The 25,103-nt window shown below is 44.5% G+C and overlaps 1 protein-coding gene across 2 annotated transcripts in view; it reads left to right on the top strand.

The window, feature by feature from the left end:
- The window catches only part of TVP23A (trans-golgi network vesicle protein 23 homolog A), a 78,085-nt gene extending 53,030 nt beyond the window's left edge, over positions 1-25,055 (top strand). Inside the window, exons 3-8 of one of the 2 annotated variants that reach the window (XM_025183389.2) lie at positions 820-964; positions 3,292-3,381; positions 8,127-8,255; positions 12,405-12,533; positions 12,780-12,850; positions 24,753-25,055. In XM_025183389.2, coding sequence (XP_025039174.2) covers positions 820-964; positions 3,292-3,381; positions 8,127-8,255; positions 12,405-12,533; positions 12,780-12,842 — 556 coding nt within the window. In that variant the 3' untranslated portion in view covers positions 12,843-12,850; positions 24,753-25,055. Of the gene's footprint in view, positions 1-819; positions 965-3,291; positions 3,382-8,126; positions 8,256-12,404; positions 12,534-12,779; positions 12,997-24,752 lie in introns of those variants that run through there. The other variant, XM_006120649.4, reaches the window with a different exon arrangement.
- The last annotated feature ends 48 nt before the right edge of the window (positions 25,056-25,103 follow it).

Genomic DNA, 25,103 nt, shown 5'->3' with positions numbered 1-25,103 from the left:
TCTTTCCAAAACCTCATGCAGACAACAGAAAGAGCTCTGCACAACTTGGATGTCCACAGGGCAATTGCTTTTCTTTTTTTAAAAAAAGAAAGAACTAAGCCGTTGTGCAAATCCTCAAGACCCTTTAATTATCTCTAATCAAAGATTATCCAAATGGATCTCCAAATCCATTCAGCTCTCTTATCACACCCTTAATCAAGACCCCCAACAGTAGTCTGGGCTGACTCCATGAGGGCAATGGCTGCCTCTACAACCTTCCTAAAAAACATACCTATAACTGACATTTGCAGAGCCACCACCTGAGCTTCCGCACACACCTTTTACCAAATATTACACTTTAGAGAAATATTCAGCCTCTGACACGCATTTTGGACACACTGTCTATGGTACAGACTGAGAAACTGAAGCTCCTTTCTGTGAACCGAAGTACTGTTTTATAGTCACCTAAGGTTGAACACCCACAGGAACACGCCTCAGAGAAGAAAAGGTTACTTACCTTGTGCAGTAACTGAAGTTCTTTGAGTTGGTTATCCCTTTGAGTGCTCCACCACCCACCCTTTCTCCCCTCTGCTTTGGAACATTTAATTTCTGGGGCAGAGAAGGAACTGAAGGGATGGTTGCTGTGCATGTGGGGTAACCACTTCAAACGCTGTGTGCTGGCTGTTCCATGTGTGCAGCCTACCAAGGACACTGCTATCATAATTCTCTGACCTGAGGTATAGTGGTGCTCGAACACCTAAGGTGGAGCACCCACAAAGTGTAAATTTTGTAATATGTTTTGTCTCTTAAATTAGTAAGTGTTTTGGATTGTTTTTCTAGGCATCCGTTGGCCACCTTTTTTCACTTGTTTTTCCGAGTGAGTGCTATTGTTACCTACTTGCTCTGTGACTGGTTCAGCAAAAGCTTTGTTGCCTGTTTTGTCACTATTCTTCTCCTTCTGTCCTTCGACTTTTGGTCTGTTAAGGTAAGAACATCCTGAACGAGTAATGAAGTATAAAATACTCTATTTCTTGATTTTGATTTTTCTTAATGGCAAATACAGTGCAAAAGAACCATTAGATATCAATCTACTGCTCCTTCTTTATTAAACCCACTGAACAGCTTTGTTTTAACAAGATGGAAGCCGCATTTACACAATTTAGTACAAATATTAAGGAAATTACCTCACTTATGGTAGTATATTTATGCTTTATCTCTGAAATCAGGTAGTATAGCTTTCTGTGCCTTAATGTTGATCTTTACACTCAACTGACAGAGTGATTAGCTCCAAAAGGGATGTTGGCTATAATACCAGGTTTTGAGATTGAAAAGCTGTTGATGTAGAAGGGGGAAAATCACTAACATGAATTTTCATTTATACATCTTTTTAAAAGCCTGTAGTCTACGTACTCTGAAAGTGTAAAGTGATATAGTCTGTAATAACTTCAGACTATAATTCCACAGCATATTGCAGTTCTAAACAACTTAATAATAGAGAAATTGCAAAGAATACAAGAGAGAAGCACTAAGGCACTGATTTTACAATCAAATTAGTGAGTAGACTCCTGTGCCTGCATGGAACTCACACAGAAACTAGTGGGGCTCTGCATAGGTAACAAGGACCAGTGAAGTCTTGATTCAGCAGCTTGAACATTACAAAACAGCAATATTGCCACTAATATGGTAGGCCTTCTGGATTTAACCCCATCTTGCAGAAAAGTCTAGTGATGTTGACAGAAAAAATCTGTCACTAGCTAGTTATTTGAAAAGAAAATTTAAAATTAAGACAAAGTGAAGAAAATAAACTTTTAATCTTGTTCTGCCTGGCTAGGATGTCTTAAATTTATTTAAAGTAGTCCAAAGCTTTCTATTTAAATTTTTGGTCAACAGAGCTGGTCACAAATGGAGCTCGATGTTAAATGTAGGATTTTTTTTTCATCTGGGAGAAAAAATAAGCCTGAGCTATAAAGTCTGTGGATGCCCCTTCATAGGCCTTTCCATTTTACTTCAAAAGTGTATAGATCATATTTGATGTTGGGGAGGGCCTCTGGATTAAAATGAGCAGCTGAATGTGTGTTAACCTTACATTCAAAGAGTCTTAGAAAGAAGGGAAAAGCGAGAGAAATGGAACAGGGATTGTGTGTTAGTTTATAGGTGCATATTGAAAAAATTGTTACAGTATTCATCCAAATGAAAAGATTAATGTCTAACTTTTTTGTTTGTGAATCTTGAATCTCAGTTACTTGCTTGTTTATAATGAGTGTTCTTTTCTGCCTGTTGTGACGGCGCGTTGGGGTTTTCCCGTCTCCTGCACCCTCGTAGTGGCACGGATAGACTCCACCAGCCATTAGAATAGAGGGAGTTTATTGCCTCTCCAGGGCACAGCACAGCACAGATGTAATCTGGTTACAGGGACTGGGGCTAGGATGCCTCAGCCCCCCCTTGATATGGGGGGTGGCTGGGCCCTACAATCACAGCCCCTTCCCCAGCTCCTTCTCCCCTGCTTCCCAGACTGAAACTCACTCACTCTCTTCCAGCCCTGCCTCCCAGCCAGGGGCGGCATTCCACTTTCCGTTGTTTCTCTCCCTGGGGGGTAGCTGGTCAGACAGGTTTGGAGCCCCCTTTGCATAATGACTCACCCCCTGCCCTGCTGGGTCATGCTACAGACAGCAGAGGTCACCCACAGCCCCAGCAAGGTACCCACACTACGTCACACCTGTTCTATTCTCTTTTTGATTTTCCCTCTCAAGCTACGTCTACACTGCAGAGTTTTTGTGCAAAAACTCATGGAGCATTCACACCTCAAGCACATTTTTGCACCAGAAAATGTACAGTGAATTAACAGAACAGAGGGGTTTTTGCGGTATAGGTATTCCTCTTTCTATGAGGAATAACTCCTTTTTGTGCAAGAGCTCTTGCACTAAAAGGTGTGTGGGGAGGGAAACAGTTTTTTTGTGTGCAAAAACAGCCTATCAAAAGAAGCACAAGTGTTCATTCTGTTAATGGCAATCAGGGCTTCCTTGCCAGAGAGCGTCCATGCAGTCTGGATGCTCTCTGGTGCAAAAACGCATCCCTTTTCTGAAGAGCTCTTCTGCAAAAAGCTTCTTGCACAAGAACTCTGCAGTCCAGATGTAGCCTAAATGTGCCCCATTGAATTTAACTAGCCAAATAACTCCTCTTGTAATGGACTCTCACTGAAAAAAACCTATTATATTAAGTCTTATATTAGAACAGTATTATAGAGCTCAAGATTTCTACTAATATGAATTATTTCATTGATATGTGGAAATAACCGACTAACTCTGTCACTAGAATGTAACTGGAAGACTCTTAGTTGGCTTACGTTGGTGGAACCAGATTGATGAAGATGGAAAAAGCCACTGGATTTTTGAAGCAAAAAAGGTACTTTTAAAGTAAGAATGATAGTAACATATTATCCACATTACAATGTATAATAATAAACTGATGATCAATATCACTGGTACTTATTATGTGCAATTAATTCTGGAATTTTAATGTTGTAAAGCAGGGGTGGGTAATAATTTTTCAAGGGGTGCCACTTCACAAATTTCAGAAGTGTCTGCGAGCTGACCCAGAAGGGGCGGGGCCTCGGGCAAAAGGGGTAGGTAAAATGATGTGCTGTAAAATGATGCCAATGTTTTTTACACAACAAAGAAATTAAATTTTAATAATAATTATTTAAAGGGCTGGTGCCTTCCCTGCATCTGTCAGGCAATGTGTTGCCTAGCAGCTGCGTGGAACGAGAGAGCCCTTTAAATAGAAGCAGTAGAAAGGGATCCTGGGTCTCTAGCAATGCAAGAGGCATGGTGAGCTGCAAACCCTTTCAGCTATTTCTATTTAAAGGGCTCTTGTGTTACCCACAGCTGCCAGGCAAGCATTGCCTGACAGGCACAGGGAAGGTGCCAGCCCTTTAAATAGAAACAGCTGTAATGGCTTGCAGCTTCCCCCAGCCTCTAATGCATTGCTAGGGAATCAGAGACTCAAGTCTGTTAACGACAGTGCTTCTATTTAAAGGGCTGGTGCGTTCTCTGTGCCTGTCAGGCAATGCTTGCCTAGCAGACCTGGGGAACAGGAAAGCCCTTTAAATAGAAAGAGCTTGCGTCTCAGGCAATGTGCTAGAGGCACTGGGAACTGCGAGCCCTCTCAGTTGTTTCTATTTAAAGGGCTCTCCTGTTCTCCGCAGCTGCTAGGCAACACATTGCCTGACAGGCACAGGGAAGGTGCCAGCCCTTTAAATAGAAACAACTCTCAGGGCTCCCCACTCCTCTAGGGTGCTGCCCAGTGACCGAGATCCCTTTCAGCTGTTTCTATTTAAAGGGCTCCCCTGTTACACAAACAGTTGAAAGGGCTGAAGTCTCTGGCTCCCTAGCCCTGTGCTAGAAGCACAGAGAGCTGCAAGTCCTTTCAGCTGTTTCTCTTTAAGGGCTGGACCCTTCCCCGTGCCTGTCAGGCAACGCACTGCCTAGTAGCTGTGAGGAACAGAAGATCCCTTTAAATAGAAACAGCTGAAAGGGCTCACAGCTCCCTGTGCCTCTAGTGCATTGCTAGGAAGCCAGGGACACCAGCCCTTTGAACTGGTTCTGTTTAAAGGGCTTGTGGTTTCCCCGCAGCTGCTAGGCAAGGCGTGGGAAAGACATGAGCCCTTTAAATAGAAGCAGTTAGACAGGCTCACTTCCCTCTCTCACTCTGAGGCAATGAGCTAGGGTGCAGGGCCTGAAACTTCCTCTTGGGCCAGATCAAAGTCCTAGGCAGGCTGGATCTGGCTTGCTGAGAGGCTTTGCCCACCCCTGTTATAAAGGATATTTTTTTCTAGATTTTTCTCTCTCTTGGAGTAAATTTCCAGAGCAATATTAAAGGAATTGAGATTACATAGATATATCACAAATGTAAGGTTCTTTTCATAGTACTAAATTTTTGTCATGGTACATTTTCAACTCTGACTTTGGCAGCAACAATAGGACCTGGCTTTATGACAAATTTATATTATTTTACTGCTTGTACATTTAGTTTCTATTTCCTAGGGGAGAGAACCTCATGTGATAGCCTGACGATTTGTATATTCCTGTTACTGACGGCAGTTCTGCACTGAAATTCAAGAACTTGTGTTGGAAACTATGGTTACAGTTTTATAGGGCTCTCTAGCCATTACAAAAAGTTTTTTATACTTTGATACATTTTTTGGCTTTCTGAGGTCCAAAGTACCGCATTTGGTGCTTAGATCTTGGTTAGGTCTGTCAATGGTTGCAAAATGGGGAATAAACCCAGGGTTGCAAAATGGGGAATAGACCCACACCAGCTTCTTTGAGGTATAGGGGTTTTGTCTGGGGCTTAAGTTTTGTCATGTAGGGTCTGTGTCTTCCCATTCCCCACCAGATATCTCAAATACCTGGTCTCTTCCATGCCAAACTTGTACTTCTTGGGGTTTGCTGTGAACCCAGTTTCTCAACAGTGCCTGTGGAATGGATGCTATATAGGATAAATGTAACCTGCAGTCTTTACAGATCATCACATCATCTAAATAGGCTGCAGAAAATTGCCCACAATATCACACCACCTGATCCATTAGGTGCTGGAAGGTGGCCAGTACCCCATGTAGTCCGAAGGGCATAGCTGTAAACTGAAAGGCTATGTCTACACAGGTGGCTTCTTGCGCAAGAACATCTTGTGCAAGAAGTCTTGCGCAAGAACATGTCCACGCTGCCATGTGTGATATGTGCTTTTGTGTCAGAGTGCCCATGGCAGTGTGCACTCTCTCTTGTGCAAGAAAGCTCCGATGGCCATTTTAGCCATATGGCTTTCTTGCACAAGAAACCGCTGCCGAGCATCCACTCTGTCCTCTTGTGCAAGAGCTCCTGCGCACGAGGGCTTACACCTGTTAAAATAGAGCGTAGCTCTTGTGCAAGAAGTCCTCTTTACCACGCTGTACTGTAAATCTTCTTGCGCAAGAGCGGGTGGACAGTGTGGACGCTTTCCGGAAGAACCACTGTTCTTGCACAATAACCCGCCAGTGTAGACATAGTCCAAGAGCGGTATTTGCTAATAACCACTCAGGACTTAACCAAGGCCTATGTACCATGCTTTTCCAAACCAGTGTAAGAGTTCATTCATGCAGGGTAAGCGATAAGCATCAAACTGCAAGGCTGTATTCAGGGCCCTGAAGTCCTCACAGAATCGGACTGTGCCATTGGGTTTAGGTATTAAGACAACTGAATTGCATGAAGGGCTTTGGGACTCTTCAGTAACCCCCAACTCTAACATTGTCTGAACATCCTGCTCCAGGGTCCCCTGGAGCTTTTTGGGAACTCAATAAATCTTGTGTCCAGATTTGGTGTGCCATCAAATGAATCCAACTGGGTCAGGAGGAAAAAAGATCATTGAAATGCCTCAGCAGGATGATGGTTATTTCTACAATGGGTATTTATTTCATCAGGGCCTGCTGGGGTTTCACCTCTGAGCCTAAATCATCAGGCTCATCCTGGAGGTCTATGAATAGGGCCTCTTGGGCTCTCCAGGGTTTTAGTAAATTCACATGGAAGATCTGTTTTTTCTTTTTCTTAGCTGGACAATGGATCTCATAGTCCACCTCACCTACTTGTCATATAACCTCATAGGGACCTTGCCATTTGGCCAAGAGTTTATTTTTGGAGCTAGGTCGCAGCAACAAGACACGATCCCCAGGTTGACAGAGCTTTTTCAGGGAACCCTTGTTATAATGGCAAGCCTAGGTTTGTTGAGCTCTTTCTAAAATTTTCTTGGGCAAACCTGGCCTAGTCATTCCCACATCTGTACCATGTACTGGGTTACGTTTTGAGTCTAGGAGGATTGTTCTTCCCATATTTCTTCCTCCAGTATTCCTTGAAGCTGCCGGCCATATATAAACTCAAATGGAGAAAACCCCATTGAGGCCTGAGGTGCGTCCTGCACCACAAACATCAAGTAGGGAAGTAGTTAGTCCCAATTATGAGAGTCAGTATTTACAAATTTCCTCAGGGTTCATTTGAACCTCTCTACCAAGCCATCAGTTTGCGGATTAAAAGCTTCAGGGGGTAGCTGAGTTAGTCTGTAACAGGAAAAACTTAAAAAACAACAAATAGTCTACTAGCACCTTAAAGACTAACAAAACAAGTAGATGGTATCATAAGCTTTCATGGGCACAACCCACTTCTTCAGAGGACAGGAGTGTTGGAAGTCCAGATCCAAGAATAAATAAGGGAAGGAGGGAAAAAAATGGAGGGGAGGAAGAAAAAAAAAGAGACAGTGAGTAGATAAGTTTGGGGATTGTACACCAATGTTCAGAGGGTCTTTACCTTGAGAAGGGTCCAAATCTCTCTTAACAATTGCAACATGAAATTTGTCCCCTAGTCCATCTGGATTTCAGTAGGTAGACCTACCCGAGAGAAAAGGTGGACCACAGTGACTACGGTTCGCACAGTTATTGAGTGCAAGAGGACCACTTCTGGATAATGTGTGGCATAGTCCACAATCACCAGTATGTGTTGGTGGCCCCAGGCATTTTTCTTTAAGGGGCCCACAATATCAACCCCTATTCTTTCAAAGGCTGTATCCACAAATGTGGAAGGGTATCAGGGAAGCTCACCCTGAACCTTTTGGTGCCACTTACTGACAATTAGGACAAGATGCACAAAAATTAGCAGCCTCCTTATGGATTGCTGACCAGAAAAATCGAGCCAGTAAGTGGGATAATGTTTTCTCCTGGCCAAGATGGCCAGCTGATGGTATTGAATGGGCCAATTTCAGGACTTCTCTTCTGGCCTCCTGAAGTAGCAGGAGCTGGTAGAGCTCCCTTCTTGTTTGGATCCTGCACAGCTTGATGGAGAAGGTCTTTCCTGAACTTAGTTCAGACAAATTGGTCATGCCCAATATAAATAAAATGAATGCTGTATTTAGAACCTGTATATCATTCTTCCAGCATTGACTGAATACCAAGGAAGCATAAAGCCAGGAATAGGAAATAATTTATTTCAAGTAGCTATAGCAGATAGTCTATAAAACTCAGCAGAAACAAGCACATGACAGTGCATACAAATAACCTGTGAAATAAATAGCTCAGTTCTTAACCACGGTTAGGGTTTTAAAGTAATGAAAACATATGTTTTTCTTTCTAGGTATCTACAAGCATAGCTGCCTCAACTGAAGCTGAAGCTCGAATCTTTTGGCTTGGACTGATTATATGTCCAGTTATTTGGACAGTGTTCTTTTTTAGCACTTTGTTTTCCTTAAAGTTGAAATGGCTGGTAAGCATAGGGTAACTGCATGTGATCTGTGGGTGATGAGTGCAATGATGGGGTGCAGAAAAACAAGTCTATTAAAATGTAGCTTGAAGTTAGAGTCTTACTAATCTAAGTAGAAGATTCCAATGACAGTTTCAAGAAGTTGTAGAGCAAGCTTCTGTTCCCAAACTGAAGTTAACCCCTAAGCCTGGCACAGACTTAATATATCTTTACTCTCCATCTGTCAAGTCTGTTCCCCACTCTGGCACAATGAATGCAGAAGTGGGGGCCTACAAAAGCAACCCCAAAACCTGATCTCTACAGGCTTTGGTACAAAAGCTTCCCCCAAAATCCTAATACCTGGACTTTGGGAAATAAAAACCATTGCCACCACCCAAGTATCACAAGAAAAAAAAATAGGGAAGAGGTAACTTGGGAAACCTCCTCCCTAAAAACCTCAGAGCTTAAAAAAGAAATCCCTAAAGAGCTTGAAAAAGAAGAGAGAAAATACAAGCTGCAGTCTGTGGTCACTGTCCTGTAGTTAGAAGTATGCAGATATCCACTGACAGATTTTCCAGGACACAGAAATGAACCAATACCAGGTTAGTTAAAAAAAAAGAAAGAAACTTATCCAAAATACTACTATCATTGTAAGTATAATGACTAGATGGAAAAATCACCAATTAATATACTCATGGGGGACCTAGTTACAAAAGAAAGTAAAAATCATTTCTAACAGCACAGACATCAGATCCAAATTCCCAAACCAGAACAACAATAAAACCTGATGGATTTATCTAGACTTTACCCTACTTACACATTATGAGGAGTCTTTTTCTTGGAGAGAGACTTATCTTCTGTCTCCCTCAGTATCTAGAGAGCAAAACTGGCTCAGAGACAAAGGAGGGAAAACCCCAAAATTCCTGCGTCTCAGTTTGAAATCCCTACCTGCATTTCTGTTGGCTGACTGGTACCTGGCTAGGTACAGGGGACATAGTTAACCCTTTAGTCCCCAGGCTGCTGGCCATCCCTCATGGTTATGACACCATCCTCAACAGGTTCTGGTCAATTAGCCCTCTTCCGAGTCAAATAGATATTTCACCTGGCAGCTACCACTGCAAGCTTCATTTCAGAGAACTCCACATGTCCTATACAATATGCACAGCTAAAAAGTTGCTAGTACCAGAGAACCCTACCCAGAAGACTAGAATCTGTAGCTGGGTTTTACTTTTCTATGTCTTCTTGGGACTTTGATAATATTTTTACTAAAATCCTCTAATCCTTTCATCACCCAGCCACTTGGTCTCCATGACTTGCAGTGTCAGTGGTTGCATTATTTAATATTTTGACAGGCATTACTGGAAATCAGCAGGTGCTGATTGTATCATTATACTGGCTTTTCCAGGGTTATAACGTGACAAGTGATATAGCAGGATTCATATATGTAACAATGAATATTAATTAAGATACTGAAATTACTCGGTGTATAGCAGTGTTTCTTAAACCTTTTAAGACCATGGAACACCAAACAATTGTTTTATGAGGAACACCAAGGATTTTTTGTTGAGAAAAAATAAGGGTCGAGGGGAGTTAATGAGCAAAAAAAAACCCAAAAAACTCATGGGGAAAGTTGAAAAAACTCGCCTGCCCCTTTAAGACGGCCATTTTAAGCTCTGTTTTTCTCCAAAGCACATCTCTGACTGCCTCATGGCACACTGGTGTGCTGCGGAACACAGTTTAAGAAACACTGGTGTATAGCATTCAGTGGGGCAGCAGTATTCAAATAGCTGAAAGCCAGTCCCCTTTCTCTTGCCTTTTTCCCCTCCCAAGTTGGAAGCAGGCATGGGGGGCTAGCAGATAAAATCCCAATTAAAACCTGGAGGGTGCTGCAGCACCCCCACCCTCTTCTAGTTCCTACACCTGTGACAGTATATGTTTGAACTGAGGCCTTTTAAAATTCAGTGACAGTTAGTGGTTCAAAAACAAAGATACTATTTTTTTAGAAAACATCTGAATACTTTCTTTGGAAGCGAGTACTACCAATAATATTAATTTTCTTAAGTTCAGTGTACAAAACTATATGGGAAGTGCAAAGTGCTTTACTTAGGATGGAAGAAATCAAATTCATAGTTACAAAATGGGAATAACTGGCTAGGTGGTATTACTGCTGAGATGGATCTAGGTGTTATAGAGAATCACTTGTTGAGTATGAATTAACAGCGCAATGTAGTTGTGAAAAAGATTAATATTCTGCAGTGCATTAACAGTCATGTATAAGACACAGGAAGCAATTACCCCACTCTGCTTGCCACTGATGAGGCCTCACGTGGAGTACTGTGCCCAGTACTGAGTGCTACTCTTGGAGGATTGGAGAAAGTGAAAAGAGTCCAGAGCAGAGTAAAAAAGATAACACCTATCACCATTTAATCACCAAATAAGCTCACTTTCTCCACAGGAATTATGGAAAAAAATCAATCATGTAACTTTTTTAAATTGTTTAGAAAACCCTTGACCTTTGGATAAATTAAAACAATCTGGGTGTACTTAAGTCTTGAGAGAAGACAACAAAGGGGGAACTTGTTAAGTCTTTAGATATGTTTTAATGCTATTTTAAAGAGGACAGTGACCAATTGTTCTCTATGTCTGCTGAAGGTAAGACAAGAAATAATGGGCTCAAGCTGCAGCAAGGGAAATTTAGATTAGATACAGGCAGTCCCCGGGTTACGTACAAGATAGGGACTGTAGGTTTGTTCTTAAGTTGAATCTGTATGTAAGTCGGAACTGGCGTCCAGATTCAGCCGCTGCTGAAACTGATCAGTTTCAACAGCGGCTGAATCTGGATGCCAGTTCTGACTTACATACAGATTCAATTTAAGAACCCCAGGCATCCCCAAGTCAGCTGCTGCTGAAACTGATCAGCGGCTGATTCCAGGAAGCCCGGGGCAGGGGCTTCCTGTAGTCAGCCACTGGTCAGTTTCAGCAGCGGCTGACTTGGGGATGCCTGGGGCAGAGCAGCTGGGGTGCTGCTGGGTTGGTCCAGTAGCGCCGCCGCTCCTCGGCGCTACTGGACCAACCCAGCAGCACCCAAGCCGCTCTGCCCCAGGCGTCCTGATTCAGCTGCTGCTGAAACTGACCAGCAGTGGCTGAATCAGGACACCTGGGGCAGAGCAGCTGGGGTGCTGCCTGGTTGGTCCAGTAGCGCCCAGAGCGGCGCTACAGGACCAACCAGCAGCGCCCCAGCTGCTGTACCACAGGCGTCTGGAGCAAAGCCGCGGAGCATGGGGGCAGCGGGACAGCCCAGACGCGCCGTGGCTGTTCTGCTGCCCTCGGACTCAGCGGCTTTGCTCTGCTTTGCTCCCCGTCCCCCTGGTCTGCAGACCAGGGGGACGGGGAGCAAAGCAGAGCAAAGCGGCAGAACACGCGGGCAGCGGACAGCCCAGACGCGCGTCTGGGCTGTCCGCTGCCCATGTGCTCCGCCGCTTTGCTTCCTCTCCCTGGTCTGCTGGAGACCAGGGAGAGGGTCCCGTTCATAACTGCGGATCCGACATAAGTCGGATCCGCCTAACTCGGGGACTGCCTGTATTAGGAAATGCTTTGACAGTGATATAGTTAAGCTCTGGACAAGGTTTCCAAGGGAGATTGCAGAATTCCCATCAATGAACATTTTTAAATATAAGGATGGTCTAAATATAATTGGGTCTGTGTCAGCACAGAGTGCTGGCCTTGATAAAGGTCCTTCCAGCAACCCTACATTTCTATGATTCAGAAAGCTGCTGAAACTGTACTATTAGAAATGTTTACCAAATACTGTTGTGTAGATTTAAAGAGATTCTTTTGAGTTAGACTGATGCATTACAATTAGGTAAAAAGCACTGAAAAAATGGCCCAACCTGGAAGGAGAGAGACCAAAGCTAGAAAAATAATTATTTCCACCCTTAAAATATAAAGTGAGTCTCTCTCCGCTGAGGCTAATCTGTCAGTAAGTAAGGAGGGGTGTAACTGGTTATTTACGCTTCATAAAATGCAAGTTTTAATTTATTATTTGATGGCAAATTCCTCGTTATTGCTTACATTAAACACTGTCATTTTGTCCATAGTATGCTTTTCATTTGTAACCCTCTTGGAGAGACAAGTTGGGTGAGTTAATATCTTTTATTGGGCTAACTTCTGCAGGCTCTCGTGATAGCTGGAATCTCTCTTCAAACTGCTAATTTATATGGATACATCCACTGTAAATTAGGAGGGAAAAAAAGCATCACCAAAGTAACTTCAAGGTTTTTGTCACAACAGATGTTTCAGAGGGTAAGTATTAAGGTTAGTTATTCTCAGTAGTTGCATTATGTCTATATTTTCTATAGCAGCTTTTTATGAATTAGGCATTATGCTGATTTGATGGACTTGATTACACTTGATGGACATGATTGAGGATGTGAGGAATGCTGGATTGCACTCTGAGTTGTGTTAATCACACGAAGTGTTCTAGATACGAATGGAAAAGCACTAGGTTAGCAGAACAACATCATTGGGTTTCATGTGTTCATTCAACAGGAGAGACAAGAAGAAATTCAGGGTATGGATGTCCTGAAGGATATGGAAATAAACAACCACTAAGTGACCATGTAAGTGGAGAACTGATATTGGAAAAATTGATATAAGCAACAAGACAACATTTACTAAAGCAGTTCTTCATAAGTAACTGTATTCTAGAGAATCAATCCTGTCTGAACACGAATAAAGAATTGCTTGGTTAAAACATGTCAACCTACTTTTACTGACTGAGTTCCTTTGTAAAGAAAGTAAAATTTCATTTTTTACTTTAAAACAGGCTAAAGGGTAGCTTTATATCCTACTATGCAGTAATTTTTTGCTTCTGTTTGAGAAGTTAATATCGAGTTTGTTAACAATTGGGTCATTTTAATCATCAAGATAAACACTGGAGGATTTCTTTGGGTATTTCTTATAATACAGCTCTGTGGTATTCATACTATAAAGATCAGGCAGCATAATTTCAGAAGTGTAATATAAAAGACAACTGCAGTTTCTTCTTCCAATGATTGCTCATGTCCATTCCATGTAGGTGTGTTTGTGCTGCGTGCACGTGTTGTCGGAAGTATTTTCCCTTAGCAGTACTCATTGGGCCAGCAGGGGAGCCCCCTGGAGTGGTGCCACTATATCGGCTAATATATGCCCCTGCTGGACTTCCACCCACTCTTACTTTCTGCTCATGATGGTTGTTGGAACCTGCTCTGCTCTTGCTTTGCAAGTGCTCCTAGCAGGTCTCACCCATTTGTAGTTCTGTTAGTTAACGAAGAACAAGAAAGCTCTTATCACAGTTGTAAATAGTTTAAGTAGCAAGGCTTCAAGCTCTGCGTTAAGTGCCAGAAGCCTATGCCCTATGGAGACCCCCACGGAGAAGCGCATCTGTCAGAGGCCTGCAAAATTTGTATGGGTTTCAAGCCGTGGACCAAGCAAAAAAGAGAGTCCCACTTGAAGATCATACTCATGGAAGTGGCTCTCTGCCCAGCACCAGCATCGGACCCAGCACTGACAACCCACAGTGCACCAGCTTTGGTGTGGGAGACACTCAGCCACTCAAGCACCTCTCTAGTACTGCAAAGGCATCGGCACCAGTCCCAGTCTCCAATGCCTCAGAAGAAACGGAGACCTAGCCGGGGCAAGTCTCCATCGAGACACGTGTGTCAGTGCGCCCTCAGGCAGAACACATGGCACCAGCAGGATCAGCAGCCAGACGATGGAGGTTGGGTGGGCACCATTCCAGCCTGCGTCAGACTTCCTGGAGCCCTTGACACCTTTGAGGCTGTGAGGGACCTTATCAAACTGATCACGTCCCCGATCTCTCCACCGGCCCCCATCAGGAAGTGTCAAGCGAGGCACCACCGGGCTGCAACCACAGCACCGCCAGGCCCAGCATCGGATATGAGGGCCCACCACTGCACTGTCCCAGTGCCATCGACATCGATGCTGGCATCAGCCATAGCGGTACCACCGTCGCCGTCTTCGAGCCAGAACACACACGCGGCACCGAGTTTGTCTGCTTTGTCCTTGGTGACAAGAGGCCCAGCAGTATTGCCTCGATGCCGCCACCACCTCTCCCTCGGCACGGAGGAAAGTGAGAATCTATGGCCTGGAATGCCCCAGGCATAGGTCGCCGGCTGCAACAGCTATGGCACCACCCTGGTCAACCTCCAAATATTCACCCGACTTGAAGGTGGAGTCATCCGTGTTGTCATGGGGCTCCAGATTGAGACTGAGGCACAGGTCCTACTCCTGGCACCGAAGCACATAGGCACCGAAGCACTGAAGTCTAGGCACTTGCAACAGTCCTGGGCCCCACAACCAACCACAATGCAGCTGGGGCAGCAGTCCTGGCCACCCTAGTGGCAGGCTCCTGGACAATGGCCCTTCTGACCCCCCTGGGCATATCACCAGAGCCAGAGCATGGGTCCCTCTAGAATGGAGTCCATCATCTCTGGGCCCAGACCTGTCCATTGGCAATCCCACTGAGCTGCTCCTCTACATTGGGTCAGATGCTACCCCTGAGGCAGGCTTTGACCAGACCCTCCGTGGAGAGGGGGCCATCTTCATCACAGCTCCCCATGCTAGTATCCTCAGCAGCCTCCCAGGCCCCTTCGCAAATCCCAGGATGCAGAGAAGGTGGGTCTCAGGAGGTCGACTTCCTCATCCCCTGATGAGGCCCTCGGAGGGGTACTATTATCTATGCTCTCGATGGACTCAAGTTCTCACCAGGACCCATCAAAGCAAGGTGCGGGCCCCTCTAACAATTCCTAGGGCCAACGCCAAGGGTTTTGAAGATGCACCCAGGAACAGCATACCAGCCTCACCTCTCCCATTTTTACATCACCTATTCCCTTTCTACCGGGCATGGGAATCTATCACCTCTGACAGGTGGGTGTATTGCCAAGAGACAATGGTCCTTAAGGGATTCGGAGGCAATAAGTGCACAAATTGGGTGAAGGCTTAAAGATTTTACTAAGCAAATATTAAGGTAAAGAACAATACTTAATATTGGAGTAAAGTACAATGAAGCAAATCTTAGAATAAAATACAGTACTTAAGCCTAAGCAGATCTCAGAATAAAATGCAATGCATACGTCCCTTCTGCTGTCGGGAACCCCCTGAAGGAGGACAGCAGACGGACCCCAGTGGCCATTACGTAGCACCATTGCATTGATACTCCTGCAGCTTCGGTCTATGCCGAGGTTCTAATATTAGGAATATCCCTGGCACTTATATATTGTTGGATCTACAGTAATCACCCCTGTTGTTTTGAGAACCTAACAAAATCGTTGATACATTCCATATTTTCCCACATCCAATAATTAGCTTGTTGATACTTTGCATATTTACCAGGCCAAATAATTAGCATTATCAGATGGGAAACATTCAGCAAAAGATAGCTATGTGATCTTCCCAAGCCCTCCTGCACTCCCATACCAGGTGCATAGCCTTGGGACCTGTCCCAGAACTTGTTTAAAGTCAACAGTGCATTCCTACACTGAGCAAACAGCTAACTCTTTGAGAATAACAAAAGAATAGTAAGAAGCAAGCAGCACAAATGGCTGCCTAGAGCATCCAGGCCTGACAGGAGATGCAGGCATAAAAGGAATGACTGTGGTACACCACCTAATTTCTTCGAGCTCACAATCGTCTTCTGCATTTCCACTACAGTGGGTCCTAGAAACAGTAGGGAAGGGATACACCATCCCCTTCCTCCCACTTTCCCCTTCCACTCCATCCCTCTTGAAGGACCCCTCTCATGAGCATCTCCTCAGGGAGGAGGTGCAACAGCTGTTAAGGCTGGGAGCTGCCAAAGCGGTCCCTCAGAAGTTCAGGGAAAAAGGGTTCTACTCAAGGTACTTCCTAGTGCTAGTCTTCGTAGACTGGTACACTGCCCTCGATCTAAAGGACGCTTATTTCCACATTTCAATCACTTCCGATCACAGAAGATTCTTGTATTTTACAGTTAGCCCAGACCATTACCAATTTACAGCCCCTGCGAGTATTTACGAAATAGCCATAGTAGCTGCCTCTCTAAAAAAAAAACAAGGGGTCCAAATATTCCCCTATCTCGATGACTGGCTGGTGCAGGCTTCATCCTCAGACCAGGTACTAGTGCATATTGCTTTGATGCAGGCCCTTTTCTCGGAGCTGGGTCTCCTCCTGAATGTGGCCAAGTCTACCATGGTCTCCACTCAGGACATAGAGTTGTCTGGACTCCATATCGGCCATGGTCTCCCTACCCAGATCCCATTTCCTGGCTATCAAGGAAGCTATCCTTAAGGGCATTCCCTTATGACCATGGTCAGAAACTGCATGTGCCTCCTGGGGCTCATGGCCACCTGTACATATGTGATTCATAATGCCAGACTTCGTATGCACCCCCTGCAGCTGTGGCTGGTGCAGGTTCCCAACCCCTCCATTCACTCCTGGGACAGAGTGGTGACAGTGCCTTCAGGCGTTCTTCAGTCCCTAGACTCGTGGACCCAGGAGGAGATGGTTCATGCTGGAGTCCCGTTCTCCAGGCCCCTTCCAAACCTGAGGATTGTGACGGATGTTTCTGACATTGGTTGGGCAGCCCACATTGTCAACATAAGGAAGCAAGATATGTGGTCATGGGAGGAATGTTCCCTGCATTTCAGCATCCATGCACTGTGGGCTGTCCACCTTCCTTCTTCTCAGGGGCTGGACAATTCTCATCCTGTCCAGCAATATGATGGTGGTTGCCTGTATCAACAGGCAGGGTGGAGTGTGCTCCCCTCCCCGGTGCCAGGAAGCCCTCTGGCTCTGGGAAGTCTGCATAGGGACAGATATTCACCCAGTGAATATAACAGCCTATCTTCTTGGGGTCCAGAACACTCTGGCAGACCAGCTGAGCCGGTCCTTCTCCTGCCATGAATGGCATTTTATGGGAATGGCCTCCACATCTTCCACAGGTGGGGATTTTCCCTCCTGTACCTCTTTGCAAAACAGCAGATCAAGAAGTACCCCAGATTTTTCTCCCTCATGGGGATGTGTCATGGGTTCTTAGGAGACACTCACCTGTCTGGCCTAAGGGCCTGCTTTATGCGCTCCCCCATTTCTGCTGGTGCATAAGGTGCTTCTGAAAGTGACGGAATTCAGGGCCTCTCTCCTTCTTATAATGCCAACTTGGCCCAGAAAGCATTGGTTCATGCTCCTGCTGAACATGTGTGAGAAAGCGATCACTCTCCCCCTCTATCCAGACCAAATAACTCAGGACTGTGGCAGGCTTTGCCACCCAAAACTAGTCCCTCCACCTAATGGCCTGGAAGCTCCACGGCTGACAGTGGCGGAGCTCCAGTGCTTGGAGTGGGTTCAGGAAGTCCTGCTGGAAACCTGTAGGAAACCTTCCATTAGGGCTACCTATCTGGATAAATGGAAACATTTCTCCATTTGGGCTGCTCAGAAGGGTATTGCCCCAATGTGCACACAGGTCCCGCTGGTTCTGGACTATCTCCTTGACCTTAGGGTCCAAGGGTTGTTCTCCTCATCCATCATGGTTCACCTGGTGGCTCTTTCCGCCTTTCACCTGGGCTCTAGGGACACAACACTCTTTGCACATCCCACAGTCCACAGATTCTTTAGGGGTTTGGACAGACTTTACCTCCACGTCCGTCAGTGGGACCTAAACTGTCCAAGCTCATAGGGCCTCCTTTGAGCTGCTGGAGACATGATTGCTGATGCAGTTCTCCTAGAAGGTGTCCTTCCTGGTGGCTATCATGTCAGCCAGGCATGTGTCCGAACTGAAAGCTCTCACCTCAGGACCCCCCCCTCCCCCCCAGTATATGGTTTGCTTCAAGCACAAGGTCAGGTTGCACCTCTACCCTGCCTTGCTTCTGAAGATTGTCTCTCACTTTCACATATCTCAGGACATTTTTCTCCAAGTTTTTTACCCCAAGCCTCATGCTTCAGGTAAGGAATAGGCACTATACCAATTAGATGTCAGGAGAGCTTTAGCCTTTTATTTGGAAAGAACAAAGTTCTTCCATAGATCTCCACAGCTCTTTGTAGCAACCACAGAACGGCTGAAGGGCCAGCCCGTCTCTGGGCAGAGGATCTCCTCGTAGATCACATCCTGTATCAAGGAGTGCTTTGGGCTGACGGGGTGCCAGTGTAACCCACATATCTGGCGTAGTTCACTGTTCCATGCAGTGACACCTAGACCACAGCCACAGATAAGAACAAGAGACCTCTAGAGCATGGGCTGAGGGCCACCTGGATTTTAGCTCAAAGGGTAGCAGCTCCTGTACTAAGTTCCAGAGGTCCAGGTTCAGATCCTTCTGGTGGTGGTTACCCCACGGCTCACTCCATGAAGGCTGTGATGGAGACCTGCCCTAATGGCCCAGGTCCCAATCCTGGATCTCTGCAGCGCTGCCACATGGTCTTCAGTCCACACCTTTGCCAGTCATTATGCATTGGCCCACTAGGCTAGGGAGGACACAGCCCTGGGTGGGTTAGAACTCCAACCCTGCTTCCTAGGATTTCTGCTTTGGAGTCACCTACATGGAATGGACATGAGCGATCACTTGAAGAAGAAAAAATGGTTACTTACCTTGAACAGCAATTACAAAGGTGTGTTGCTCATGTCCATACCAAATCCCGCCCACCTTCCCTTCTTTGGAGTAGTTCAGTCAGAAGGAACTGATGGGGTTGAGGGCCAGCAGCCAAAACAGAGTTGCCATTCCAGGGGGCCCCCCTGCTGGCCCAATGGGTGATGCTAAGGGGAAAAAAAAAACCTTCCCATGACATATGCATGCAGCACGCCCACACCTACATGGAATGAAGATGAGTAACATATCTCGAAGAACAACAGTTACAGAGGTAACTATTTTTCCCCCTTATACTACATGCTACTCCTTTCTCAGAGTTTGAACAAAAGACTTGTCACACGCAGCATGAAAATACCTAGGGCTTGACAAATGGCAGTGAAAGCTGCTTGCCAGCCCCGCATTGCGCATTTGCGCGCCGCTGGTAAACGGGACGCACGGCTGAAATCTGCTCACCAAGGGCACCTTAGAGACTAACAAATATATATAGTATCATGGAGCTTTTATGGGTAAAATGCCAATTTTGGTCCTGGGAAACAAGTACAGACTGATGCGACTGCATAGTTACGCGGATATGTGATGACGACCAGTGGCTGCAAAACTTTTGCATATGTATGGCCACTTTCATAGAACTTAGCTAGTTGCTTCCCCCAACTCTTAAGTGCAGCATTACTGAATGAGACCTGCTCTGGCAGTTGAGAAGCTAGCAGCAATAGTCCTGGTGCAAGCTTGCAATGCTAGATTGCCACCAGTCAGTCTGGAATCAATTTGGAGTGGGTAAATCTCCAGTGTAGGCTGCTTTGAGCCAACTAGCCCAGGCAATCAATACCCTTCTGCTAGGAAGGATAGTAACTCTGGGGAACATGCAGGACATAGTGGATGAGTTTGCCATAATGGAGTTCCCAAACTGTAGTGGGTGACAGAACTCATATCTATAACTATCTTAGCACCAGATTACCTTGACAAAGAATACTAAAACCACAAGAGATATTCTTCAGTGATGTAGGTGGTGCTGGATCACAAGGGCTGTTTCATTGATGTCATCATGGGATGGTCCGGAAAGATGCATGATGTATCTTTAGGAACTCTGCTCTCTTCAGAAAGCCGTGATGGAACTTTCTTCTTGGATCAGAAAATTACCAGTAGAGATTTAAAAATGTCAATAGTTATCTTGGGCCAGCTGGGCCTCCCTTGCTCCCATGGCTCATGAGACTCTATACAGGTAACCTTCACAGCAGTAACGAGCAGTTCAATCATAGGCTGAACAAGTGCAGAATGGTGGTAGAATGTACCTTTGGCCGTTTAAAGGGATGCTGGTGCAGTTTGACTAGGTTAGACCTCAGCAAAAGCAATATTTCCATTGTTATTGCAGCTTGATGGGTGCAGCATAATAACTGTGAAAATAAGAGGGTTTCTGGCAGGCAATTACGGGCAATAAGGAAAGCACATCAAGGGGCACTGCGCCTAGCAGCTAATTACGGGCAATAAGGAAAGCACATCAAGGGGCACTGCGCCTAGCAGCTAATTACGGGCAATAAGGAAAGCACATCAAGGGGCACTGCGCCTAGCAGCTAATTACGGGCAATAAGGAAAGCACATCAAGGGGCATTGCGCATCAGAGAGGCTCTGAAAACCAGTTTTGGGAATGATCAGACAATGATGTGTTACATATACTGCTCTTTTCAAGATGTCCCGTTATACGTGTAGCCCCTGCCCAAACGTAAATGGCACAATGAATAAACATCCTGTTATTCTGAAATCATACACTTATTTAGGGAAAACAGATATAGCTGAATAGAAGAGGGGTGTGAGTGTAAGATCTGATAATGGAGGACAAGGCTTATTATAATATACCTATGTAACAATCAAAACTTTGGGAATGACAGCCTTCTGCTCCAGGAGCCATCCCTGAAAGTTGAGTGAAAGGCTTCCTGGCTTTTCCCCTTCCTATCTCACACCCAGTGTTCTAAGATGTCTAGGAGAAGCCGCTGTGGAACTTGGTGGGAAAGGAAGGTAGTTTACCACATGATACAGGAATACTCAGTGTTCCAGCTGCTTTTCCTACACTTCTACTCATCAGCTCTGTTTGCTCCCCCATGAGCTTCAATGTCTCATCCTGTACCTTATGATCATGTTCCTTGCATGCTTTCCTGTCCTCCTGTTCAATGTGGATGACCTCTAACAGTGTTAGTCTCCATGCATTCAGTTGAGCCCTATCAGTGCAAGTGGATTGCAGTATCTTGTTAAAGATTTCATCTGGTGTACTTTTTTTTTTTTTTTTAAACTTTGGTAGCCTAACAGTGGGAAGAGTGAGGGCAGCAGGTAGATCGATTGTTCCATCTGGTTTAGGAAAAGAGTAGACTTTAAAGAAGAAGGTTAACTCTTTTACAATGAATGAAGCACTATGCTGCACAAAAAACTTATTAAACTGCATAAAAACATTTAAAACTGAGCCCCTACCGGTAAGATACAACACACAGCAGAGCACTGGGCAACGGAACTCTGATGGCAGGCATGGTAAGCAGTACATTTGGAGTGCTCTTTCGCACCTGCTTTGAAAATATATGGGAAAGTGTGCTTACAAACTACAGCCCTCATTGTTTAGGTGTTTACATGGGGGGAAGATGGGAGGGGAGAGTGGGTCTTCTGCACAGCTTGGTTGCAGGCTGCAATCCTCCTTTGCCAAATAGAGTGGGCAAGTTTATAGAGGCTCATAGCAAGCACATAGTTGCACCTCCTTCAGTACAGCATGGCTGTTCTCCAAGATTATCCCTTCAAACCCATCACGAACAGGGCAGCTGCCCTAGGGATCATGATTTGTGGGGGATAAGCAAAGAAGTGGATTGCCTCCCTGCTATCAGTTACAGAACTTCTCTCATTTCATCATAAGAACGGCCACACTGGGTCAGACCAGCAGTCCATGCAGTCTAATATCCTGTTTGCCAACAGTGGCCAATATCAGGTGCCCCAGAGAGGGGAAACACAACAGGTAATCCTCACACAATCCATCCCCTGTCACCCACCTCCAGAGAAACAGAGGCTAGACACCATTCCCATCTATCCTGGCTAATAGCCATCGATGGACCTAACCTCCATGAATCTATCTAGATCTTTTTTGAATCCTGTTAAAGTCTTCACTGCATCCTCTAGCAAGGAGTTCCACAGGTTGACTGTGCGCTGAGTGAAGAAAAACTTCCTTTTGTTTGTTTTAAACCTGCTGTCTATTAATTTCATTTGGTGATCCCTAGTTTTCCTTATTCACTTTTTCCACACCAGTCATGATTTTATAGACCTCTATTATATCCCCCCTTAGTCTCCTCTCTTCTAAACTGAAAGTTCAAGTCTTTTTAATCTCTCTTCATATGGGACCCATTCCAAACCCCTAATCATTTTTGTTGCCCTTTTCTGAACCTTTTCCAAAGCCAATATATCTTTTTTGAGATGAAGTGACCACATCTGTACACAGTATTCAAGATGTGGGCGTACCATGGTTTTATAATAGAGACATTAATATATATTCTGTCTTATTCTCTATGGCTTTTTTAATGATTCCTTACATTGTGTTTGCTTTTTTGACTGCTGCTGCATACTGAGTGGATGTTTTCAGAGAACTATCCACAATGACTCCAAGATCTCTTTCCTGATTAGATGTAGCTAAATTAGCCCCCCATCATATTATATGCATAGTTGGGGTTATTTTTTCCAATGTGCATTACTTTACATTTATCCCCATTAAATTTCATTTGCCATTTTGTTGCCCAGTCACTTAGTTTGGTGAGATCTTTATGAAGTTCTTCACAGTGTGCTTTGGTCTTAACTATCTTGAGAAGTTTGGTATCATCTGTAAATTTTGCCACCTCACTGCTTACCCCTTTCTCTAGATCATTTATAACTAAGTTGAATAGGTTTGACCCCAGGACAGATCCTAGGGGGACCCCATTAGTTACCTCTCTCCATTTGGAAAACTGACCATTTATTCTTACCCTTTGTTTCCGGTCTTTTAATCAGATCTAAATCCATAGAAGGAACTTCCCTCTTATCCCATGACAACATACTTTACTTAAGAGCCTTTGGTGAGGGACTTTGTCAAAGGCTTTCTGGAAATCTAAGTATACTGTATCTAGTGGATTCCCCTTGTACACATAGTTAACTCCCTCAAAGAACTCGAGCAGATTAGAAAAGCATGATTTCCCTTTACAGAAACCATGTTGACTTTCCCCCAACAAATTCTGTTCATCAACGTGTCTGCCAATTTTATTCTTTACTATAGTTTCTAACTTAGTACCGGGCAAATTAGTTGACTTACCAATCTGTAATTGCCAGGATCACCTCTAGAACCCTTTTTTAATATTGGTGTCACGTTAGCTATATTCCAGTCATTATGTATGGAAGCTGATTTAAAGGATAGGTTACAAGCCAAAGGTAACAGTTCTCCAGTTTCCCATTTGAGTTCTTTCAGAACTCTTAGATGAATGACATCTGTTCCCGGTAACTTGTTACTGTTAAGTTTATCAGTTTGTTCCAAAACCTTCTCCAGATTACCATGCGTGATAACCAGGCCATGCTTCTCTGAATCAGAGAGAAAGATAGGAAGTAGATGCTGAATGAATGTGGCCAGAAACATGGATCTTATGATGCTTGCTTTGTACTGCAATGATGCCAGATCACTTACTGGTAGCTTAATGGATGGAATAAGGCAGCCCTCCCCAGATACCATCTGAGGAGGGCTGAAGAGTACCCCAATGAGTGCTTTGTAGAGATGTACAAGGAGGGTTCTTGCTCCATTACCAGACACATTAAACTTTTCTGGGGACCTCCCACTGAGAAGGCCAACTAACCACCACCATATCCCAATTACTTTGGGCAGATCAAACCCAATTACATTTAACCACTGTAGCGTGATTACAAGAGTGAACTCACCTTAAGTGCCCTCCCTGCCAACAGAGTCCGGCAACAATAGGGTCTAGAAGGAGACTCGTTCCAAAGATTGGAAAAGGTCCTGCTGTTGGTGATGTCAGATTCTTGGTGTGCCTGTGGAGCATTCTCCTCCTCCTCATCATCTACAAATGTCCTCCTTGTTGTTGCCCAAGACTGCCTGAAGAGTAGCTTTGGAGGTATCCATGGACAGTTTTTGACAGTGGTTAGGTCCCTCTCTAGAATCCCATGCAGCTGTTCATAGAAGCAGCATATCTGAAGCTCTAATCTGGACCAGCCATTTGTGTCCTTTGTCTTTTGGTACATTTACCAGAGCTGGGTGTCCATACTGTATCCTTTTTCCACCATCCCCTGTGCAAATTTTGGCACAGATCTTAGTGCTTCTTCCACTGCTTTGGAGTTCTTCTCTCCTTACAGAAATCAGATCCAGTATCTCCTGCACACTCCATGCTGGAGATCATTGATGACCCCAGTCATTCATATTCAGATATGCTGCTGGGCTGGCGACATAGGAAATGAAATTCAAAAGTTCCTAGGGCCCCTCCTGTGTACCTGAGAATGCACCATAATTGAAAATGCTGGCCAAAGCAGTCACATTGGGAAACCTCCCAAAGTCCAAGAACACAGACATCAACAGTGCTATGTCTGCACAACCTCAAAGCTGATCCCCCCCCCCCCCGAAGGTCAAATTTAGTACTAATACACCTGTTGACCTTAAAAGCCTTTAAGATTCACAGAAGGGGATTGGTGGTGTATACTCATTCATTATAAAATCAACCAGGCCTCATTCTGTTATGCAGCCATGCAGTCAAGTTCATATTGGTTTAAATTTAAAAGCAGATACAGTTTATCCTCTCCTGCCATTTGTCCTCCAATTTACTTGTATTACAAACAAAGAAACTAAAATTAACTTTAAGTTTAAAAAACATTGGTTAGTAGTTTCTTCTCACTAGGCTGAAACTTATTTTTCTTTCCTCAGACACTGTGGTCACAAAAGAGACCACCTTAAATTTAAATGACTGCACTCTAAATATGGAACTCTAGTCAAAGAAAAAGATGTCCAAATGATCTTATCCAATGAAACAGCATGGAAATGCACACACAATTAAGAAGGATTGAAAATATGAATATTTAAAAAGACTGAGGTAAATAGTGCAATTAAAAATGTAATGCATAAGAGTTTCTGAATAAAGTCTGTGTGTGCACATCTATGGAGATTAATTTCACTAACCCCATATGCAAGATTTCAGATACCACAAAATACTGCATTTAAATTACCTCTCTGATAAGTAAGGTGACTTATAAATTTATAAAAGTAATAAAGCTTTAA

This window comes from Pelodiscus sinensis, chromosome 16 (assembly GCF_049634645.1).
Source record: "Pelodiscus sinensis isolate JC-2024 chromosome 16, ASM4963464v1, whole genome shotgun sequence".
In the NCBI taxonomy this organism is placed as follows: domain Eukaryota; kingdom Metazoa; phylum Chordata; order Testudines; family Trionychidae; genus Pelodiscus; species Pelodiscus sinensis.
Note: the sequence above shows the minus strand (reverse complement) of the source record. Positions and strands in the feature narration are given on the sequence as shown.